Source organism: Mixophyes fleayi, chromosome 10 (genome assembly GCF_038048845.1).
Source record: "Mixophyes fleayi isolate aMixFle1 chromosome 10, aMixFle1.hap1, whole genome shotgun sequence".
Taxonomy (NCBI): Eukaryota; Metazoa; Chordata; class Amphibia; order Anura; family Limnodynastidae; genus Mixophyes; species Mixophyes fleayi.
This window is the reverse complement of record NC_134411.1, coordinates 57,751,807-57,775,795: the sequence shown is the minus strand read 5'-3', so window position 1 is coordinate 57,775,795 and position 23,989 is coordinate 57,751,807. Positions and strand designations below refer to the sequence as shown.

The 23,989-nt window shown below is 40.0% G+C and overlaps 1 protein-coding gene across 1 annotated transcript in view; it reads right to left on the bottom strand.

The window, feature by feature from the left end:
* Positions 1-23,989, bottom strand: part of CARMIL2 (capping protein regulator and myosin 1 linker 2) — a 1,059,949-nt gene that overhangs the window by 264,741 nt on the left and 771,219 nt on the right. The window contains exon 34 of the mRNA XM_075188807.1: positions 7,277-7,396. Coding sequence (XP_075044908.1) covers positions 7,277-7,396 — 120 coding nt within the window. The remainder of the gene's footprint in view (positions 1-7,276; positions 7,397-23,989) is intronic.

Here is a 23,989-nt window from a genome sequence, read left to right as displayed (position 1 = left end):
ACATTCAGTTGGCGAGAGCCGGGCCCTGCCTAATTGCATGGGTTCTCCATGAGGGGGAGAAGGAGACCCGATTTGAGGTGTCCGATGTGGCTTGACATATTCTGAACCCCTTTACTCTAAATGTCTTTCTCTGAACCGCAGATCTATCAGATTGCACAATGTGATCAGTTCATGCAGGTTGGTGGGCAAGTCTCGTGTGACTAATTCATCCTTAATGCGGTCAGAAAGACCTTGCCAAAAGGCTGCCACTAGTGCGTCATTGTTCCATGAGTTACGATGAAAGAGTTCTGAATTCGACCACGTATTGTCCTACAGATGATTGGCCCTGTCGCAACCACAGGATGTCGGCAGCGGCAGATGATGATCTCCCAGGCTCATCAAATATCCCCCAGGAATAGGGTTAGGAACCTCTTGATGTTGGACAGAATGGGATCAGACTTCTCCCAGAGGGGAGATGCCCAGGCTAAGGCTTGCCCTGATAGAAGGGACATAATATAAGCAGTTTTAGTTCAGTCTGTAGGAAAATTAGCCGGCTGTAACTCAAAGTGAATACTGCATTGGTTCAGGAACCCTCTACAGTTCTTTGGGTCTCAATCGTATTTGGCTGGCGTAGTGAGAACCAACCGAGACAGTTGACCTGGTACAACATTGGCACTGGTACTCTCTGAAGGGATTTGTGTAGGTGTCCATGTCAAAGCAGTATGTTTCTGGTTTGGCAAACAAGCAGATAGCTCTTGCAAATATCTCATCACTTGCTCTTAGGTAGTTTACTGTTTTTCCATGCGTTCAACTAGGCTTCAGACTAAGTCCGCCCTTGGGGTATGTTCCCCTGCCGGATTCATCTAGCCAGTGCAAACTGTCACAGTAATAGGGTTTTTGGGATCCGTCTCGAGAACCTTGGGACTAGTTGTGGCTGGAGTGTAGAGGAAACTTGGAGGCCGAATGAATGTCTTGCTCATTGAGCTTGATATAATCCTGTATACTGGATGTTAGGAGGAGAAATGCTGGACTTGACTCCATACTGGAATAAATGACTGGAATCTGGACCTGAAGGTCTGGAACCTGGATGTGGAACAGGGGGGACCTGAACCCAGTACCTCCAAGAACTCAGCCAAATGTAGTACCACAACTGGGACTGGGAAGACTCAAAACTCAGGCAGAGACTATACAGGGGATGGCAACCTCCTGAACAGAATAAGCCTGGAACTGGCCTGGGACAACTCAGAACCTGAGCTAGGCCTGGAACTAGAAGTTGGTACCCCGAGTCACAAAGATGGCTCCAGAAAGTGGATGACTCAGAACAACAACCTAGTACCCCAGATAGCCAGTTGGAGAAACAGGAATAGATTGATGAGAGGAGGACCCACACAGAGGATAACAGCTGGACTCTGTACACGAGCAGATAGTGTGAAGGTAAATCCACGCGAGGAATAAATAGCCAAAGTATTTATTTCAGCAAGCAGAATGAAGCTGAATTCACACAAATGGTTAATGGTTTGCGGTTCATATAACAGCAACAGGATGAAGCTGTATTCACACAGAGTGTTAATGGTAAAAGTCCATATAACAGCATACACAATGAACCTAAACTCACTCAGAGGGTTAATAGTAAAAGTTCATATAACAGCATACACGATGAAGCTGAACTCCCTGAGAGGGTTAATGGTCAAAGTCCATATAACAGCATACACAATGAAGCTAAACTCACTCAGAGAGTTAATGGTAGAAATCCATATAACAGCAAACTGGGTGAAGCTGAATTCACACAAAGGATTGATGGTTGAGATCTGTTTACAGCAGACAGGATGAGGCAGCAAACCAACAGTAACTGTGGTAGTCTGGAACCAGGAACTAGGAAAGTGTTGCACTGGCAATTTGCTGAGTGTAGGAGGAGACTCTTATAGTCTGCAGAGGAAGCCAATTGATGGAGGAGATCAGGTGTTCAGACTCAGCAGGATGTTTAGCATAGGTCTCACCCAAGATGGCAGCCTCCAGTACTGCAGACAGAAGTCACGCTTGTCCCAGTATAGAATGCTGCAGTCGACCAGTAGGGAGATGTACGGTGATATGGTACCGCCGAGTGGTGTAAACAGGACTAAGACCAAAATTCATGACAGGGCAGGACTGCCTCCCTCTGTTGATTTGTGCTAGAGTTCGGGAGATTAGGAGACTCTGACGGGAGTCCAGGAGACTGCCTGCTATTTCGGGAGTCTCCCGGATATTCCTGGAGAGTTGGCAAGTATGAGTTATATAATGCACATGCTAACATTTCTGTGCTTCTTTTCAGTGTTGGTCTGAATTCTGTTTGCTTCCTGGTGTTGTGACCTTGAATATAAGTTTGCTGTATGGACTGAATCATAGCCTTTGACCTTGATTTTGCAGTTTACTGCCTGATCTGGATTTTCAGCAAAAAGAGAGAGGACAGAAAAGGATGTGTTGTACAAGGGGCACTCCGCCTGGAGTGCCCCGTGTACAACACATCCTTTTCTGTCCTCTCTCTTTTTGCTGTATATTACATTATGTGTTGGGCGCACCCCCTAGGATCTATTTTCATGACCTAGGTTGCCTACTTATATTATATTTATTATCTTCCATTTAACGGCAGGTCTTTATATATCTATATCTGGTGCGGTGAATTTTTCCTCGTTTTGGCTAAGTTCCTGATCTGGATTTTGACTATTAAATGTTTTTCCCTGCTCTACTGTTTGTTCCATTCTTTGGATTCTGCACCACATTATTCTTCACACCTTGGGCCTGATTCAAGACTGGATGTATGACCATTTGCGTAGCCATTCTGGTGTAATTTCACACTGCACTTGTGCAGAATCCAAACTTTTGTATCTGAGCGCAATAACACACGATGCATATCTGCACTCATCTGATACTTATGCCTGCTTACGGCTTGAGAGGTGGAACAAGGAAGTGAATGGGCGGACTAACATAGGTCATGTACATTAACAACGTGTTCACGAAGATGCATCTAATTCAAAGCCTGTGTTTATCGTAAATATTCTTGTTTTCAATCTCATTATAGCGATGACCAATGCAGCATAGACTTTGAATTAAAAATTACATTTATGTGTCTCAGTAGCTATTACAGAGAACTTATTATTATTATTATTAATATTATTATTATTATTATTATTATTATTATCCGAGCACTTCTATTTAGACTGACACTATACAATGTTAACAGCTAGCACAGATTGTTGCAGGTTATTATCCACCAGATTATATTTCCCCTGATTCCCTTCCAATTCCCATTAGTCAAGGTGCTTCCTATTATGTTAACTTCTAATGATTTAGAATATTTTATTGAGACACAATGACGATACAGCTGATGTTTTTACAAGGAATTTACAAGGAATCCAAGATATTGCAAAAATGTATTACACCAGGCAAAATATACGTGTAGCATCATTTTATGGGGGATACTTTTCAGCAGCAGGTACTGGTAATCTTATCAGGATCAAGGAAGATGAATGTTGCATATAACCAACAAATACTGGACACAAATATGATACTCCTTGACAAAAACCCCAAACTGGGAAGTAAGTTTGTCTTTCAAATGGATAATGATCTAAAATACATTGCAAGAGTAACACCGGCTGGAGTACTGAACCTAATCCCACTGAAAATCAGTAGCAAAACTTCAAACTTCTTGTTCATCGCTGCTCCCTGACTAACTTGACCAATTTTGCAAAGAGATCAATATCTGCCCTGTCCTATCTCTGTGTTCAAAGTTATTACAGACTTACACAAAAACCTATTGATGCAAAAACTGGAAGAGGTGATTCATGACTAATATTTATTGTATGATATCTTGGCATTTACTTTTTTTTTTGTATTTTTTTTTTACAATATGGTTTATCATCATCTTTTTGGAGGAAACATGTGACTATGAATGTGTGGCTAGCAAATAAAAATTCAATTTCTACAACATAGAAAATCCAGGCTGTAAGAAAAGGCATAGGGACTGAAAACATTTTCCAAATAAGTTGCTAATTATTTTTAGTATTTGTTATTTGTGCAATTTAATAGCTATGCAATATTCTTGCCAATGTTTATGATGATGACAAGTGACACTGACTATTTGAATATGATATACCCCTTTAAGTATAGCTTCTGTCTCCTATTTTGTGGAACAAGCTCCTTGCACCCTGTAATTGAAACGCAGAGCAGGGATGGTGCCTGACAGTATAAACAAGCACATCCCAATCAGCTCATAATCGTTCATCGCTTCAAAATAAATTTTCAGAAGTTGTCAAGTGGTATACACACTTCTACATATGGCAGATTCTTAATCCGCAGGAGAAAAAATTATATCCACTTCTATACCCCATAACACCTACAGGTATAGACCTCCTACTGCTTAATCTTCCATATCATGGTTGGATCATGCGACAACATCGGTGGAACTAGACGTACTCAAATCCCTGTCATCCTATCTCCTCTGTAAATTTAGTCCCTTGTGTTGAAACCTGAAAGTTTCTGAAGTTTGGAATTCTAAAGTGGAATTCTTTACACTAAATAAATCCCCAGACATGTACCCTGCATTGTGAGGGAAGTCTACAAGGCTACCATTATGGGAAACTTCAGCTCAATAGCTTCCTCACAGAGTTAGGAGCATCAGCATGTGGTAGAATTAGAATCACAGATTAGGGACCTGACAATACAACACTAAGGCCCACTCCAAACACTCGATTTAAAGCAGGTTGATTGCTCTCAGGGACCAACTCAACCACATTTTGTCTGCAAAGGTCACAAAAACTCTTCACTGATTTCATCAGAGATTCTATGGCTGTGAAGATAAAATAGATTGTCTTTTGGCAGCTTCAAATACAACATCAAAGATTCTGCTCATCATCTAACGTATGACCACCAAAAAATAGCAACATGCTTCAAAGAATTTGATGCAAACCTCTATAATTTACATCTCCATTTTCAAAATAATGCCAATCTAGAGTCTAAAATTGACCATTTCCTCAATTCTTATTCACTTCCCAAGCTTACCCTCTAATAATTCAAGTTGAACAGAGACTTCACCCTCAAGGAGGTCGCCCAAGTTATAAAATCTGTTAAGAATTAATCTGCTTTATGAATGATCAGGCCATTCAAAAAACTTTCATCATACTACCTGGTATTCCCTCCAACTTTTAACTGGTCATACCTCCATACCTCTTTATCCTTCCCTCTGCTATGCTGTATTAGCCTAGGATAGAGAGGAAACCCTGTAGTAATCTACCCTTCTATATTACACACATTGCATTCCTGCTGCGTGGAAGATTTGACTGACTTCTCTGGTCTCGGGTGAGTGAATGTTGACATGTTGAATGTTTTTTCATATTATTGTTAATAGCTGAATTTGTTATGGTTCTAGCTGTTCCCCGTCTTTCTTTTCTCATAGACTACAGTCTTTACTCAATACCATAGTCCAATTAACCTTATCTTATTGTATACTTAGGATCTACAGTATTATGTCTTTTTCATCTGCTAAGATAACAATACAATTAGGAAATTATAACAAATAAAAAAAAAAAAAAAGAAATTGTTATGCCACTGAACTGTCTTCCATTGCCATAAGCTGATACCATACTCTAGTGACTTTATTTCCTGTTCAGGCAGCCAGAGATTTCATCTGCTATACTGTATGTTTCTCTTTTTTCATGCATTTTTGTTATTGTCTATAGCCGTAATAAAAATATTTTGTGGGGAAAAAAAAAAATTCAACTGCCCCTGGCACTGACGGCTAGTCTTCAATTTATTACAATGAATTTCAGAGACGCCTCGTCACCGATTTGGTGGACCCTGTTTATTGCCATTCTAGGGGGTATAAATTTAATGATGGTGTGGAGCAGGGATCCAAACAGCTGTGACTGCTATCATCCAATCTCGCTACTTAATGTAGATATCAAAGACTTTGCTAAGCTTCTGGGCAAACAGACATCTTGCCACTTCATTCTCCTTGAAGGCATATCGAAGGTGTTCCTTCGTTGGTACTTAGTCCCTTTTGTGGATTCATAATATTTTCCCTTTATCATCTCATCTCTGTTGGCATAATTGTGGTCAGGAGTGCACTCTGCTCCACGTATTTTAGGAATGTCTATATATATTCTCTCTCTGGAAGAGAATTCACTGTCTCATCTTTAACACCACAAGACTACAAATGCATTTTTCCTAAACACACTCACTGGTAATTTTATCAAGCTGCGGGTTTAAAAAATTGGAGATGTTGCAACCACTCTAGCAACCAGATTCAGATTGTAGATGTCATTTTATAGACTGTACTAACTAAATGTTAAGTAGAATCTGGTTGTTATAGGCAACATCTCTGCTTTTTCAAACCCAAAGCTTGATAAATGTACCCCTCAGTGTTTGATTTGGAATATCCTTAATGTGGTCAGATGCCAATTCTCCTCACATTGGAAAAAGTCAGAGCACCCACATTTCCCCCCAATATTTTCTGCCATCATAGAGGCAGTTTGGTTTGTTTACAGAATGGAGCACATATCTTGTATTAATTCTATTACCCCAGTTAAATTCTCTTCAGTCTACGATAGTGCCTCATCACTTCTATCCCATGGACTTTGATAATGAACATATATGTCTCCATAGCCTGGGCTGCTTGACTTGAATTGAATTAGACCCTGAGCTGTCAATTGTAATCAATTTCTAAGTTTGATGTTTTTGAATCTGCTTTTAATTCAATGTACTGTGACTTCCACTTCCAAGCAAGGAAATATGAGCCTTAGTAGTTCGTAACACAAGGGAGAAAGCCAAAAAAAAACAGGTGATCTTCTGACTATGAATAAGTCCCCAGTTTCAAAGTAAAGTGGTTTTGAAGCCCAGAAAACTGGTGAACATTCCTTCTTTACTATGAGGTGTTTGTGGCCCTATACAACTCCTGTAAAAGAGCATTGGTGTCCAGAGCAAAGTCCAAATGGAACGGTCTACTTGCCACAGGGGTTACAGTATATCACATTTTTTTACTTAAATCCTCCTATTTGTCCTATCATTTACTTTTAATGCATTTAAAATACATGATACAAATTTGAGAGCAGTAAGGTCATGTATTGCAGTTGGAAACAGTGTGTAATGTAGTCTGTGCAGCATTAACTTTGTTGACTTCTTAAGATGAGATTGTGCATACCCTTATGTTCCAAAATAGATTTACTAAACATTTACCCCCATTAAATCTGGCTATTGTGCAACTTATACTAGACAAATTGGTAGACAAACTTTATCAGGTTTGGTTATGTTTGCTTTTTAAGCTCACCTGTTTTTTCTTGACATCTGATGATAAAACGCGTATGACACCAATACGATGTAACATGCTGTGAACTCTGTGCTCAAATGTGTTGCAAACTTCTCCTTCTGTCTTTTCACAATGTTTTCTCTGATAATAAAAAAACAAAAACAATATGTTCTACAACTATCAGTTTGACCACACTTTAGATAGAAATTGCTGTAGGATCCAATGCAACCATGGGGAAAGGGGACTGATCAAGATCTGTCACTTACTTATTTAACTCAACTTAATATATTCCAAAATGGTTTCAAGGCAGAGCACTCCCAACAGGTTCAATTAATTTAAACTTCCCTGAATGCCATGAAACAAATGTTTGTATATTATCTTCAATTTAATAGGAAATAATACCAAAGATGGATATACACAATTACTACAGGGACTACCGCACTGTATTTTCCACATCGAATGAACTTGTGGACACATTAATGTACTTGGAAATTGTCTTGTTAATTATTATGCAGTATTTTTTTTAATACATTATTTTATACTTTTGACTACACTGCTTCCCTCATATTACCAAAGTTGTGCTGCTGTGTAGTTGTGCATATAAACATATTGCAGCTAACCATCAACACCTATGCTATAATCACAAAGCAAATAATTGAATTTAATGAGTGCACATTAAATAGAACATATCATTTTAACACCACTAGTTTGAGTGGAAATTCAGATATTTTAGAAAAATGGTGCGTCAAAACCTGTTAGTTGAAAACACTTTGAAACAAATTTGTAACAAACTCTAGTTTGTATCTTAAACTTAATAAACAGATTTAGATATATTCTGCACACATGAATCAAGCACTAAGGAAAGTGATATGTCAAACACCTGTTAGTTCAAAAACACTTTAAAATAAACTCCAGTTCATATCTTGATTTTAATAACCAGAATCAGAGATATAAACAATCTGAATATATATATATTGTAAAAGGCACAGCTGAAACAAGAGGAGTAAGTGTGGCTTGGAGTAGAGATTGGGACAGCTGTGAGGGTGTATTAGTGTGAATAATATCAGGAATAAGGTAAGCTTTAAAAAAAGAAATGGGGTTTTAGAGAACGTTTAGAGATTTGGACATTGGGAGCCAGTGTGGGGATTTGCAAAGTGGTACAGCAGATGTGGAGTGGTGTGAGAGAAATATCTGTCATGCAGCAGCATTTGGAATGGATTGAAGTGTGGATATATGGGTGTTGGGAATGCCAGATAGCAAGAGGTTGTAGTAGTCAAAACAGGAGATGATGAGCGAATGGATTAGAGTTTTGGTAGTATGTTGAGTAACAAAAGGGCGTATTCTGGCAATGTTTTGAAAGTGGGATTGACAGGACTGGGAGAGTGTCTGGATGTGAGGAATAAAGCAGAGGGTGAAATCAAGTGTGACACCATGGCAGCAGGCTTGGGAGACTAAAGAAATTGTGGTGTTATTGACATTGAGGGAGAATTTAGGGGAGGTAGTGATTATGGCACCTGGGAAGATAACAAGCTCTGTTTTGGATATGTTGACTTTTAGGTAGATTTGACACATCCATGTGGAGATAGCTGAAAGATAGTTGGTTACACAAGATAGTACAGAAGGGGAGAGTTCAGGGGAAGAGGAATAGATTTGGATGTCATCAGCATAGAGGTGGTAATAGAGGCCAAATGAGCGAATTAGTGCCCTAAGAGAAGAAGTGTACAATGAAAAAAGTAAAGGGCCAAGAACAGAGCCTTGTGAGACCCCAACTGATAGTGTGAGTGGAGGAGAGGATGTGCCAGAGGTAGAAATGCTAAAGGAGCGGTTCGATAGGTAGGAGGTGAATCAGGAAAGAACTGTGTCATGAAGGTCAATGGTGTGAAAGGTGTTTAAGAGAATAGGGTCCTTAAAAGTGTCAAAAGCAGCAGAGAGGTCCAGGAGAATGAGTATGGAGAAATTATCCTTAGACTTTGCAGTAAGTAGATCATCGATCATTTTGTGAGACCAGTTTCAGTGAAATGTTGGGGACAGAAGCCTGATTGCAGAGAGTCAACAATGGACTGAGAGGAGATAAAGTAAGACAGGCGTTTGTACACTAATCGCTTAAGTAGTTTAGAAGCAAAGGGAATGAGAGAAATAGGGTGGTAATTTGAGAGGGACGCTGGATCGAGATATTTTTTTTAGAATTGGCGAGATGAGTGCATGTTTAAAGGAGGATGAAAATGTGCCAGGGCAAAAAGACAGGTTGAAAAGGTGAGTTAGAGGTGGGCATGCACTGGAGCAAAGGGAACCGAGAAGTTTGCAGGGAATAGAGTCGAGAAGATAGGTTGTAGGCTGAGATGATGAGATGAGTGTTAAGACTTCGGGGTATATTTACTAAACTGCAGTTTGAAAATGTGGAGACATTGCCTATAGCAACCAATCAGATTCTAGCTGTCATTTTTTAGAATGCACTAAATAAATGATAGCTAGAATTTGATTGGTTGCTATAGGCAACATCTCCACTTTTTCAAACCTGCAGTTTGGTAAATATACCACTTCATCTTCAGTTCCTGGAGAGAATGAATTAGGGGTGGATAGGGCAGTGTATGTAAAGGTGGGTAGGGTGAATGCAGTGTTGATTTTTTGTTTGTTTGAAGTAGGTGGCAAAATCATGGGCTGTGAGGGAGGAAGAGGAAGGAGGGGCAGGTGGGCAGAGGAGAGAGGGGAAGAAGCAACCTGATTAAGGCCGGACAATGCAGACAATAGTTGTTTTAGTGAAGATGAGAAGTGGATTGAGTATTTAGGTGTCATTGTATATGTGTGGATTTGGGTGCAAGGGGGAAAGCATAAGGTAAGGTGAGGCTGCAGGAAAGGAGGTAGTGGTTGGAGACTGGGACTGCAAAGTTGGTGAAACTAGAGATGGAGCAGTAGGGGAAGAAGACAAGGTCAAGACAGTGTCTCTCACAGTTGGTGAGAGATGAGGTCCACTGGGAGACACCAAAGGAGGAAGAAAGAGAAAGAAGTTTAGTGGTAGAAGAGACAGTAGGATTATCAATAGGTGTGTTGAAATTGCCTAGTATGAGAGTAGGCAGGTCAAAGGATAGAAAATAAGTGAGCCAGGCCGCAATGTTGTCAAGGAATTGGGAAACTGGACCGGAGGACGATAAATGACAGCAACATGAAGGTGGAGAGGATAAAATAGACTGATAGTGTGGGCTTCTTGGACAAAGTAGAATGCCTACTCCACCACCTTGTCTGTTTTCCGGGTCTGGGCATAAGGCTGAGGGAAAGTCCGCCATAGGAGAGAGCTGCAGGGGATGTAGTATCAGAGGAGGTTAGCCAAGTTTCAGTAATGGCAAGGAGGGTGAGGGATTTAGAAATGAATAGATTATAAAGCAAGTTTGTTACAAACAGATCTGGCATTCCATATTGCACAGAAAAAGGGAAGAGAGAGCAGTAGAGATATATGGATAAGGTTGGGAGGATTGCAAGTACAGGGTGGATGGAAAGGTTTGGGATGGAGAGAGAAGCGTGAGCAGAGAATGGTGATTGTACGGGGTCCAGGTTTAGGTAAGACGTCACCAGCAGCCATGAGAAGGAGCAGGGCAAGGAAGAGAAGATGCAAGGAGGATTAGTGAGGGAGGGAAGTAGTGAAGGGTAAATCATAATAGGGGAGGGAGAAATAGGATGATGGAAAAAGATGTTTGAAGACAAGTGTGGTGATAGTGAATAGGACAGTGTGCAAATTGAGTAGGTGCATGATGAAAAGATATGATGTGAAGGAATGTGTATTAGCTGGGGTGGGGAATGAGAGAGTGGAAAGGAACAATTGATCCAAATGGTGCAGGGCAATGGGAGATGTGAAGGATACTTTACTGCTCCCTAGCAGAGGTTAATATAGGAGACAGTTTATGTAGCTCTGACACGAAAATAAGGAAAAGTGGGAGATAGGGCAAAGAGCTGAGCCAGTATGTAGCTTCATCCAAATGTCATTCACATGCCAATAAATTACACAATTCAGTTCACCACTAAATAAAATATTTCTTGATCTCTGGTAGTCCAAATAGGAATAGCCAATGTAAAGTTCAACCAACTATGAAAATGGTCTAGGATGGGATTTCCCCGGGACTTACCTTAACTTCCTGCCAATTACAAGCAGCAAGCACAGGAAACCACTTGTGACTGGCTGTCAGTCTTGGGGAGTTGGTATTGGTAATAGAATAGCCATTCCAAATCTGTTTTATTTCATTTTTTTAGAAATTGTACTGAATTGGATTAAGAAAAACTTAATTTGAAAATTAAAATATTAATTTTATATTTAATAAAATGATGAAGGTTTGTGTGTGATACATTCAATTAAAGTTTATTTTATAGTCTAATCATTTTACACTTTTATTTTTAGAATGGTAAACGGTTTTAGGGACTGTTGCTGATTTAATTTTCAGTGACCTTTGAACTTTTTTTCCTGCCTGTGGCAGTTTTTTGCACAAATGACTTCATAAAATTAGAATTACTTTTTTGGGTAATGGCAGGCCTTTAGCCATCAGCTACTCCAGTATGTAAATCCCCTGAAATTGCTTGTCTCTTTACACTGCTAAATGGTAAAAGTTTGTCTGGAACAGTGAAAGCAGATCAAGCACTTATCTCCTCATGTGTCACATATTAGCCCTATAGGCTCAGGAACAAGAAGCTCATTATCCAAAACATACAAAAGAAATGGAAGAGAAAAGTAATTGCTGCATATTAATAATATCATGCACACAGACATGATCCACAAGTACAGTCACAATGGAGAGCATTGTTCTCCCTTTTACATACTTCCCCACATTTAATGTTCCCAAACCATAACACAGTCATGTCTTTTTCAAAAGGAGCGGCATTTCCTCATCATATTTAGGGGTGTGTCAAGCTTTTTGACCTCTGGTGTGGTAAAGGCAGGGGAACCAGTTAAATATAATTTGGAATATTTTAGATATGGCGCACCAAATTACAGATTGAAATACCAAGCGTTCTGAATATATCCCATACTTGCATGAGAAATAGCATTAAGCTTGCTCTACCCAAGCGCTAGTATGCCTTTTTTTCTTTTTAGCAGTTACGAAGCAATTTGCAAAACTAATCCTGCCTAACATAGTTAGAAAATAAGACGTACAAACATTAGTGTAGTCTTGATAATAGATTTTAAAATCTAAACCCAAAATATATTTAACCTGATGTACCGTGATATACAAAAAGAGGTCAAGTGGCATTAAAGGGATCTTGTTGATAAGTCTGCTGCATTCTCTATCTGGTACGCTTAAGCACTTTTAGTGTGGTTTTTGGTATCCATCACTGGGTGTATGGTGTAAGGTTATTTACACTTCAAAGGTAATACACTATCGCTGGTTTTCCACGTTTGTTTCCTTTGGCATATGATGGTGGGATCCTGGAGGCCCTTTAAGTGAAGAGTCCAATCTGATTCACTTGGTGACAAGAAACCATTTGGTGTGAGAATCATAATTCTCTGATATACCTGATTGCAAGAAATTATCTGGTACGTGGTATTATTATTATAGTATAGGATAGTATACCTATAATACTACACTATGAGGCGCCCTGCTTTGTCCTTTTTCTAGAGATTACATTATATATATTATATACATATTTTATATATATATATATATATATATATATATATTATATATACATATATATATATATATATATATATATATATATATATATATATAGAGATGTGCGCTGATCCTCGTGTTTCGGTTTCTAGACCATTGTTGATTCTAACCCAACTTCATATTTCAGCTTTGCTGCTGGTTTTGTCGAGCAAATCGCGAAAGGTTTTGGTTTTCGATTTAATAGAAAAATTGTGAAAAAGAGGTAAAAATATGTCAAATTGAGTTGTTTTTGCTCCTATATTACTATTTATAGCATTAACATTAATTTCCAGTCATAAAGAGTCTATTTTCTAATTATCCCTTCACAACGGTGCCAATTTTGACTAATTTTGAGCAAAGTCTGCAGCGAGCAGTCATAATGAAGGATTTTGTAACTTTGCCATCATTACATTTGCTTTCACTGCTTCAATTAAAAAATAATAAACTAAATAGTGTTGATATCTCCCTTTCATTGCACCCAAACCTCCTTCTCATGTTCAGATTTACTATTACTGAAATTGAGTAAACAAATAACCACAGGGACATCAATGTCAATTTGGCAAAAGGTCACAGTTTTTATTTAAACAAAAATGGTGGCAGAGAAAGCAATAAAGCCAGCTAACAACTAATAGCAAAACCAAACAGTGGAAGGTCAAATTGCTATTACACCACTGGTCCCATGATATAATCCTCTATGATATTACGGCTTCCTAGTAATTGTCATAAGCTTTTAGAACTAACAGGAGAGGTCGTCACCTATAGAAGCCGCCTTTCCTGTAGAAAATAATCCTGGCGCAGTGACATATAGAACCTCAATGAGGAGGACTAGTGTATCAGTACCTGCAGCTGCACAGACCTGCCGGGTCTCAAAATGATAAGCCAAAGAAAAAAACAATAGACAACGCTGGAAACTGAAAACACTGACCACCAAATAATGAATCTGTGAAGTAAGAAGATTCAATACATTTATTCAATCAACAATAAAATATCAAGTCTAACATGTAAAAACACTAAAATACCAATGATGATATAGACATAGCATAGATGTTCAGTGCATTGAATTAAACATCAAAGTCTTTCCCATAGAATTGGACACACTCACAGGTACTCAAATGCCCCCGGGATTTAACTCAATGTAGTAAAAGCTTTTGAGCAGGAATTGGTAGCAGATAGGAGAAATAGGGCCAAGAGCATGCCTCCCCACGTCCACTCAGGAGGCAGCAATAATATAATTACAGTTGTGTGCCCCGGCTGCTTGTCACTAGCTGGGATAGAGTATGAGGCATCAAGGTTGACCTGAAATCATAGTGAGTACACCCTTCTTGGTGACCATCTCTGCTGCAAGTCTCGGGCAGTCACCATTACTTTGGGGTTGAGCGAAACTTACTCCAGGGCAATGATTTTTCTGCCCTCTCTCCCATATAAATGATTACGAGTTTCCTGGTTTGATTCAAAATGGCAGCATTATGGCACAGATGTACCTCACTCCAAGGACAATGGCATCTTTACTTGCACCATTTAACATTGTGCCTTCTTGTTATCTTTCAAATGTGTACTAATGGAGCGGTCCGTAGTTGTCCGCAGATATCTTAATGAATACATTTGTAAATCTGCCACTGATGCATTTGCTTTCTTCATTTCACTTCTAAAAATTACTAACCATACTTTACGGTTTTCTAACTCCATCATCCATCATCATCCATCTATACATGTATTCTTTGTCAGCACCCATTTCTGTCCTCTTAATTTCTCAGAATGTGGAATTTTTATTGCATTGTCAAGACATGGTTTTGGCAAACAAATCTGCATAAATGTGACTATTATACATACTTACTTGTGTGGGAGGGCAACTATTGGACTATCGGAACTACCTGTTTTACATATTTCTTTAATACCAGTGCCATTGTCCTCTTTATAAGATGAATTCAGAGCAAAATTATGTTTTTCATTTCTAGATTTTGTATCCAAACCTTTTCCTCAACTTGTAATATCATCATGTTTATCATCTTTTATTGGTTTAGTTGAAGTAGTAAAGTTATCTTTTAAATCCTTAGCTTTCTTTGTATTTTGTATTTTCGTTTTAGGTGATTTCTTCAATATGTATTTCGCTTCAGCTTTCTGGCAATTTACCTTCTGATGGGGCAATAAAGAATCTGCAAGCCTTGTATGTTTTATATGACTGCTTGTACCATTTATTTCTGCTGGGACCTTTTCAACTTTAAACTGTGCCCTCTGACTCTTCACGTCTTTAGGAACATTTCTACTGATGGGATATATTTCAGCTTTACATACCTTACTTTTAACAATGTCATGAGAATTTCTATTGCAAATAACATGTGTGACAGAGCTCTGGCCAGTTTTAAAACTTTTGCTGTGCTAGTCACTATAATACTTTTATCCACAGAATTGTTTTTATGAGATAACAGTTCATAATTGTAATTTTGTCTTAAACTATTCTTTGCCTTGCAGGAGTATTGATTTTCTTTTGGTTAGTTTCTTGAGGCATGTACTGATTAACTTCATCATGTCCACTATCAGTTCATGATGAAATGAACTGGCTTTTGTTTTAAAGGTGACTATTTTTTTTATTGCCTTTACTAGTTAAAGCCTGACATACTAACAAACACAGAAACACCTACTTGAGGATTTCTAATTGATTTGCAAACATTCTGTAGTATTTGTGCTATGTGCACAACTTTCTAGAATTCCTGCTTTTTACTCATTAGATAACTTGTTCAAAGACTGGATTTTTGCATCTTTGTCCTTTTTATTTAATGACAAGAATGATGAATATATCTTTAATTCCTTCATTAAGTGTTCTTTGGACATGAAATTGTCATCAGAAAAACGCACTTCTTCAAAACTTAACTACAGGGATGTTATATTAATACTATTTTCACAGCTAAAAAAATATTTTATGTTTAGGGGTGAGGGGCAAGTAAGTATTTACAGGATAGATATTAAGAGTAGGATTTAACAAGAGTCAAGGGGGTGGAGAGTGGAAAGGGAAGCATAGCCGATAATGAGAGGCCCTTGTTAAAGCCTATAAGAAAACAGTCATATCAAAGCAAAAAGGAATACCGAAAGGAAGCAATAGACTTAAGTGTATACTTGCAAATGCAAGAAGCCTAACAGGTAAAATGGGGGAGTTAGAACTAGTTACAATGAACAAGCAATATGATATTATAGGTATTATTGAGACATGGTGGGAGGATACACATGACTCGGCAGGGCTATACGCTCTACAGGAGGGATAGGGTAAGTAAACAGGGAGGGGGAGGTAGTCTTTATATTAAGCCAGTGTTAAAACAAAGTATACTGCAAGTTGTTTATGAGAGTATTGGTGATAATATAGAGGCATTGTGGGTGGAATTATCCAGTGGAGGAAAAAATTCAGATAAATTGCTGATAGGGGCATACTATAAACCACCAAATATTATTATGATTGAGGAAGCCTAACTTCAATAGCAAATTAAAAAGGCTACACAACTAGGTCAAGTTTTAGTTATCTGGACGTCAATTGGAGTACTGAATCTTGTGGTACAGCTAGGGACAACAGGTTTCTAAACACACTAAAAGACCATTACAACTTTTCTCCTCTCCTCCTGGGATCAAACCTTAGATGATCCCACTTTGACACTTTGCTGCATTGATTGAGATTTACAGGTTTGTATAATGCACGGTAGCCATTTATCTCATTTGGACTCTGTACATTCTTCCCTAACTTGTCCTCTTTTTCTTTCTGTACCCCTCCTCCCACCCCCTCTCTCTTTTTGATATGTTAAATCCTTAATAAACAATTTTTCCCAAAAAATAAATTGAAATGCAACTGTACCATTAAGTAACACGTTTCTGGCTAAGGAAGAAGTCCAAAGGCGACTAATTAAAATTAAGATAAATAAAACTCCAGGTCCAGATGGCATACACCCAAGGGTTCTTATGGAGATAAATTCAGAAATAGCTAGACCACTATTCTTAATTTTCATAAATACAATTTCATCAGACTCAGTACCAAGGGACTGGAGAATGGCAGATGTGGTATCATTGTTTAAAAAGGGAATGAGATCACAACCAGGGAATTATTGACCTGTAAGCCTGACATCAATAGTGAGGAAACTACTGGAAGTTATATTAAGGGATAGTATTAAGGATTACTTGGTGCGCAATAAGATTATTAGTGGGAATCAGCATGGATTTGTGAGGCATAGGTCACGTCAAGTTAGTGGGAACTTAGACCATGGTAATACAGTAGATGGACTTAAGATTTTGCAAAGGAAACAACATTTGTATTTGAGTCAAAAACTGGTGGGAGAATAGAGAACAGAGTAGTGATAAATGGAACATTTTCTAATTGGTCAAAAGTAGGGATGTGCATCGGCCACTTTTCACCTTTTGGGTTTTGGGTTCTGATTACCTTAAGGTTTTGGGTTCTAATGGGTTTTGCCAAAACACTCCCCTCAAGGTTTTGGGTTCTGATTTTTTTTTTAAAAAGCATAAAAACTGCTAAAATCCAAATTTTTTTTTTTCACTCCTACGCTATTATTAACCTCAATAACATTAATTTCCACTTATTTCAAGTCTATTCTGAACACCTCACAATATTGTTTTTAGGCCAAAAGGTTGCACCAAGGTAGCTGGATGACTAAGCTAAGCGACACAAGTGGGCGGCACAAACACGTGGCCCATCTAGGAGTGGCACTGCAGTGGCAGACAGGATGGCAGTTTGAAAAACTAGGCCCCAAAGAGCACATAATGCCAAAAAAGAGGTGCAAGAGGGAATTGTCCATGGGCCCTCCCACCCACCCTTATGTTGGGGAAATAGGACATGCGCACTTTAACAAACCAATCATTTCAATGACAGGGCCTACAAAACTGTGGCTGAAATGATTGGTTCGTTTGGACCCCCACAAAACGAGCTGGCAAAGAAAAAAAAGAGGTGCAAGATGGAATTGTCCTTGGGCCCTCCCACCCAGCCTTATGTTGCGGAAAAAGGACATGCACACTTTAACAAACCAATCATTTCAGCGACAGGGCCTACCAAACTACTGTGGCTGAAATGATTGGTTTGTTTGGGCCCCCACACAAAAAAAGCAATTCATCTCTCCCTGTACAAAGTAAACTGGCTCTACTGAGGCAAGATGCCGTCTTCATCCTCATCCTCTGATTCCTCTCCCCCTTCAGTGTGTACTTCCTCATCCTCACACATTATCAATTCATCCCCGCTGGACTCCACAATCACAGGTCCCTCTGTAGTCTCTGGAGGCCATTGCTGGTCTTCATTGAAGAATTGATCATTCATTTTGATGAACATCATCTTCTCCACATTTTGCGGAAGCAACCTCCTTCGCTGCTCACTGACCAGGTTCCCCGCTGCACTAAAAACTCTTTCTGAGTACACACTGGAGGGGGGACAACTCAGGTAAAATAGAGCCAGTTTGTACAGGGGCTTCCAAACTGCCTTTTTTTCCTGCCAGTACAAGTAAGGACTGTCTGATATGTCTATTTGGATGCTGTCACCAAAGTAATCCTCCACCATTTTTTCAATGGTGACAGCATCCAATGCAGCGACAGTAGACATGTCAGCAATCGTTGGCAGGTCCTTCAGTCCGGACCAGATGTTCCAATTCGCTCCTGCCTGCTCTGCATCGCCACTAGCGGGTCGTTTAGGAAATCTCAGCTATTTCCTCGCATCCACAGGTGTGGAAGAAAATGAAGGAGGAGCTGTTGCCATGTCACGGTCCTCTTCAGATGACAATCTCCTGATCAGCAGGTCTTTGCACCGCTGTAGACTTGTGTCCGTCGGAAACAGAGACACAACATACGCTTTAAACCGAGGATCGAGCAGGGTGGCCAGAATGTATTCCTCTGACTTTAAAAGAGTGACCACCCTCGGATCCTGGCAAAGCGTACGAAGGGCTTCATCCACAAGAGCTACATGCTTTGTGGAATCGCAATGCTTTACCAGCTCCTCCCTCACTTTCTCCAGCTGCTTCTGCAACAGCCTGATCAGGGGAATCACCTGACTCAAGCTGGCAGTGTCGGAACTGACTTCTCGTGTGGCAAGTTCAAATGGCTGGAGAACCTTGCACAACACGGAAATCAGTCTCCACTGAGCTTGACTCAGGCGCATCCTTACTCCTTTACCTATGTCGTAGGTGGCTGTGTAGGCTTGAATGGCCTTTTGCTGCTCCTCCATCCTCTGCAGCATATAGAGGGTGGAGTTCCAGCACGTCACAACCTCTTGTTTGAGGTGATGGCAGGGCAGGTTCAGGCGTTTTTGATGGTGCTCCAGTCTTCGGTAGGCAGTGGCAGAATGGCGAAAATGTCCCGCAATTTTGAGGGCCACCGCAAGCATATCCTGCACACCCCTGTCACTTTTAAGATAATGCCGCACCACCAAATTTATTGTGTGGGCAAAACATGGCACGTGCTGGAAATTGCCCATATGTAATGCCGGTACAATGTTACTGGCGTTGTCCGACACCACAAATCCCCAGGAGATTCTAAGTGGGGTAAGCCACTGCGGGATGATTTCCCTCAGTTTCTCTAATATGTTGTCAGCGTTGTGCCTCTTACTGAAACCGGTGATACACAACGTTGCCTGCCTTGGAACGAGCAGGCGTTTCGAAGATGCTGCTACTGATGCTGCTGCTGCTGTTGCTGCAGAAGGCGATGCATCTACCCAGTTGGCTGTCACAGTCATATAGTCCTTAGTTTGCTCTGAACCACTTGTCCACATGTCCGTGGTTAAGTGGACAGTGGGTACAACCGCATTTTTCAGAGCACAGAGGACACTTTTTCGTACTTCTTTGTACATCCCGGGTATCGCCTGCCTAGTGAAGTGGAATCTAGACGGGATTTGGTACCGGGGACACAATACCTCCATCAACCGTCTAAATCCCACTCCACTGATGGCGGACACCGGACGCACATCTAACACCAACATAGCTGTCAAGGCCGCTGTTATCCGCTTTGCCATAGGATGACTGGTGTCGTACTTCGTCCTCATGGCAAACGACTGTTGTACGGTCAATTTCTCCCAGCAGCTACAGCAGCAGCGGCAGTAGTAGGCCTACCGCTGCAGGATCCTCCGGAAGAATCCCAGATATGTGGGCAGAACCATATGAAGCCTAAAAACTAGGGTTTCAGAGTACATTAGAAACATTAAAAAACAACTGGAAACCCGAACAGTGTGATTCCGAGTCAGATCAGAGCGATGTCCGGGTATTCCCGCCGATTCCGAAACTTAAAACGAGGCTCTGACTCATAATCCTGCTGTCGGATCTCGCGATACCCGGATCCTTTAAATTCCCCGCTTGCCGCCGCCATCTTCACTCGGGCATTGATCAGGGAAGAGGGAGGGTGTATTAGGTGGTCCTCTGTCCTGTGATTTCTCGTGCTGTGCTGTGTTCTGCTCAGTCCAGTCCAGTGGTGCTGTGTCCTGTGCTCTGTCCTGCTGAGTCCAGTGGTGCTGTGTCCTGTGCTCTGTTCTGCTAAGGGCATTGTTATTTCTAAATTATTCCAAAGTTATAAAAAAATTATTAAAAAGTTATAAAAAAATAAATATAAAAAAAATAAAAAAATTATAAAAAAATTATACGAAAAAAAAAATTAGGTTGAAAAAAATAGGTAGTACTATTTCAATTCAAAGTCACACTACGTTCACTCTTGCAGCTGTCACAAAAATTAGTACTATTTCAATTCAAATTCACACTACGTTCACTCTTGCAGCTGTCACTAAAAATAGGTACTGCTGTATAACTACAGTCCAGTGGTACTCTCCTGTGCCACAGATAATTTGTAAAGGCTTTGCCCAGTGTGTGTGGTTTAGGGGTACGCTCTCTTGTGCTGCATATAATGGAGTACCAAAATTTGGAGGATAAAGTAGGGAAAGATCAAGAACCACTTCCTCCTAATGCTGAAGCTGCTGCCACTAGTCATGACATAGACGATGAAATACCATCAACGTCATCTGCCAAGGCCGATGCCCAATCTCCTAGCACAGGGCATGTAAAATCCAAAAACCCAAAGTTGACTAAAATTTCCAAAAAAAGAAAATTGAAAACATCTGAGGAGAAACGAAAACTTGCCAATATGCCATTTACGACACGGAGTGGCAAGGAACGGCCTAGGCCCTGGCCCGTGTTCAGGACTAGTGGTTCAGCTTCACCCAAGGATCACCCACAGTGTAGATCCAGATTTGGATAATCAAGGTGTCAATGTTGTACACCGGGAGGAGGCTATTGATGTAGCTGGCGCTGTGGAGGAACTTGATGATGAGGATGCTGATGTGGTTATTGTAAATGAGGCACCAGGGGGGGAAACAGCTGTTGTCCATGGGATGAAAAAGCCCATCGTCATGCCTGGTCAGAAGACCAAAAAATGCACCTCTTCGGTCTGGAGTTATTTTTATCCAAATCCTGACAACAAATGTATGGCCATATGTAGCTTATGTAAAGCTCAAATAGGCAGGGGTAAGGATCTTGGCCACCTAGGGACATCCTCCCTTATACGTCACCTGAATAACCTTCATAGTTCAGTGGTTAGTTCAGGAACTGGGGCTAGGACCGTCATCAGTCCAGGGACACCTAAATCCCTTGGTCCTGTTGGATACACACCACCAACACCCTCCTCATCAACTTCCTCCATGATCTCCATCAGATTTAGTCCTGCAGGCCATGTCACCAGCCAGACTGAGTCCTCTTCAATACGGGATTCATCCGAGGAATCCTGCAGCGGTACGCCTACTACTGCCACTGTTGCTGTTGCTGCTGGTAGTCGGTCATCTTCCCAGAGGGGAAGTCGTAAGACCGCTACGTCTTTCACCAAACAATTGACCGTTCCAAAGTTGTTTGCCATGAGCACAAAGTAAAACAAAATTAAAACAAATTAAACAAATTAAACCAAAAGTATAATATAACTTATAAACACTACACTTGAAAGCTTGAGCCTTTAAATGAAAAAGTCACTCTTCATTGCACGAAGATTTGCAACAGGGACAGTTTTTTTGTTTCCAAAGTCAACAAATAACACTTCGACCCTGTCTGTCTTTAACATACTTGATGGGATCTCAATGATGAATGGTCTGTACCATGGTTGGAGGAGGTATTGTGGCCCCGGTACCAAATTGGGTACCGGGGCCACTCCACTACGCAGTCCAGATAGAGGCGTATCAGATATTAAAAAACGTTGACTGTTGCTGCCAAATCCAAAATTAATCAAAATGACCTGTCATCGTCTAAAACAAGAGGTATTGACACGCTCGAACTACACCCTGTATATGCTGCAGAGGATGTAGGAGCAGGCAGCTGTGCAGTGGAATTCAGAACATTTGAAGGCGGAGGTATTGTGGCCCCGGTACCAAATTGGGTACCGGGCCCACTCCACTACGCAGTCCAGAAAGCTACCTCGGTGCAACGTTTTGGACTAAAAACAATATTGTGAGGTGTGAGGTGTTCAGAATAGACTGGAAATTAGTGGAAATGATTGTTATTGAATGTTATTGATGTTAATAATAGCGTAGTAGTGAAAAACAAACAAAAAACTAGATTTTAGCACTTTTTATGCTTTTTTAAAAATAAATCAGAACCCAAAACCCTAAATCAGAACCAAAACCTTTCGTCAGGTGTTTTGGCAAAACAAATCAGAACCCAAAACCTCAAGTTCATCAGAACCCAAAACCCAAAACACAAAACACTAAAAGTGCCCGGTGCACACCCTTAGTTAAAATAAGTTTTCTGTTTTGCACATAAGTTAAATACTGACTGTTTTTTCATGTAGCACACAAATACTTGATAGCTTATTTGTACACTGAAATTTAAAGTTGATATTTGTGTGCTACATGAAATAATAGTCAGTATTTAACTTATGTGCAAAACAGAAAACTAATTTTCACCACTTGCATTGTAACATGGTTTTGTCCAGGAGACTTAAATAAGAAACTTCTTAATTTAAGTTCCTTAATGAATCAGGCCCATAGTGTTTCGTAACATTACTGCACCCATCACAAGCATGATCCCACAACCCTTAAATTTATGGGGATTAAAAAGGTTCCAAACTACTGGAGGGGAGGAGACTTTATTAAAACCATATCTTGGGAAGTGGCGAGGTGGATTTATGATCTCCACACTCTCCACACTAAAGGCCTCAACCTAGATTTTGATTTAGGGACCTTCCTTGATAATAAGTAACCATTTTTCTGTCTGATCATCTGTTCAATTTGCCACCTACAGTTTTTTACAGGGGACCCACACAACCCACCATGGCATAAGGGAATAATTTTCCTCTACCCCAGTAGTTCCCAAACTTTCTCAGTTCAAGGCACCCTTAGGATCTCCATAAATCTTTCGATGCACCCCATCCAAATTACGTGATAGTCCCAATTTTTAAGTACTTGGGTCAAAATAACATAATAAGTATTTTGGTCAGGACAGAAATACTTATTATATTGTTTGCAAAACTAATACACATAAATCCAACGAAAATGGAGAAAAAAAACTTATATTTAATTTTTTAAATACCCATCTTGTTGTTCTTTCTGCTTCGTATTCTATAAGGTTATGCCACCATATTTATGTCCACTTTTGTCTTTTTTTGTTAATGAGTAAAAAGCATGCTACAATAAAATAATGTAGTCATTTTATGCATTTTTTTGCAACTGGATCAGCACTCCATATTCAAATGTAGGGGATGATTGTGTATTAAGAGAAAAGAGAAGAACTAAAAAATTGTCTGTTTTCACATTCTAAGTATTTAACTGATAAGCTAGATTTTTCAAAAATGGTTTTCCACACTGTATTTAAACAACTGTGACCTCTGTGCCCCATGGACAATCACTTCTACTTATTTTGCTCTGCCCCTTTCAACGTTTTTTTCTTCTTACATTTTACTTGCCCTTCTTTCTTCTGTTCTGTCTCCTTCTGTTCTATTCTGTCTTCTTCTGTTCTATTCGGTCTTGGTCTTGTTCTGTTCTGTCTTCTTCTGTGCTCTTCAGGTATTGCTCCTCGCTGCACTGCTCCTCATTGAAAATGTCGGGCGTGACATCATCATGCCCGACGTGCAGTGCAGGGAGGAGTTTTTTTTTTCTCCTATGGACGGATGG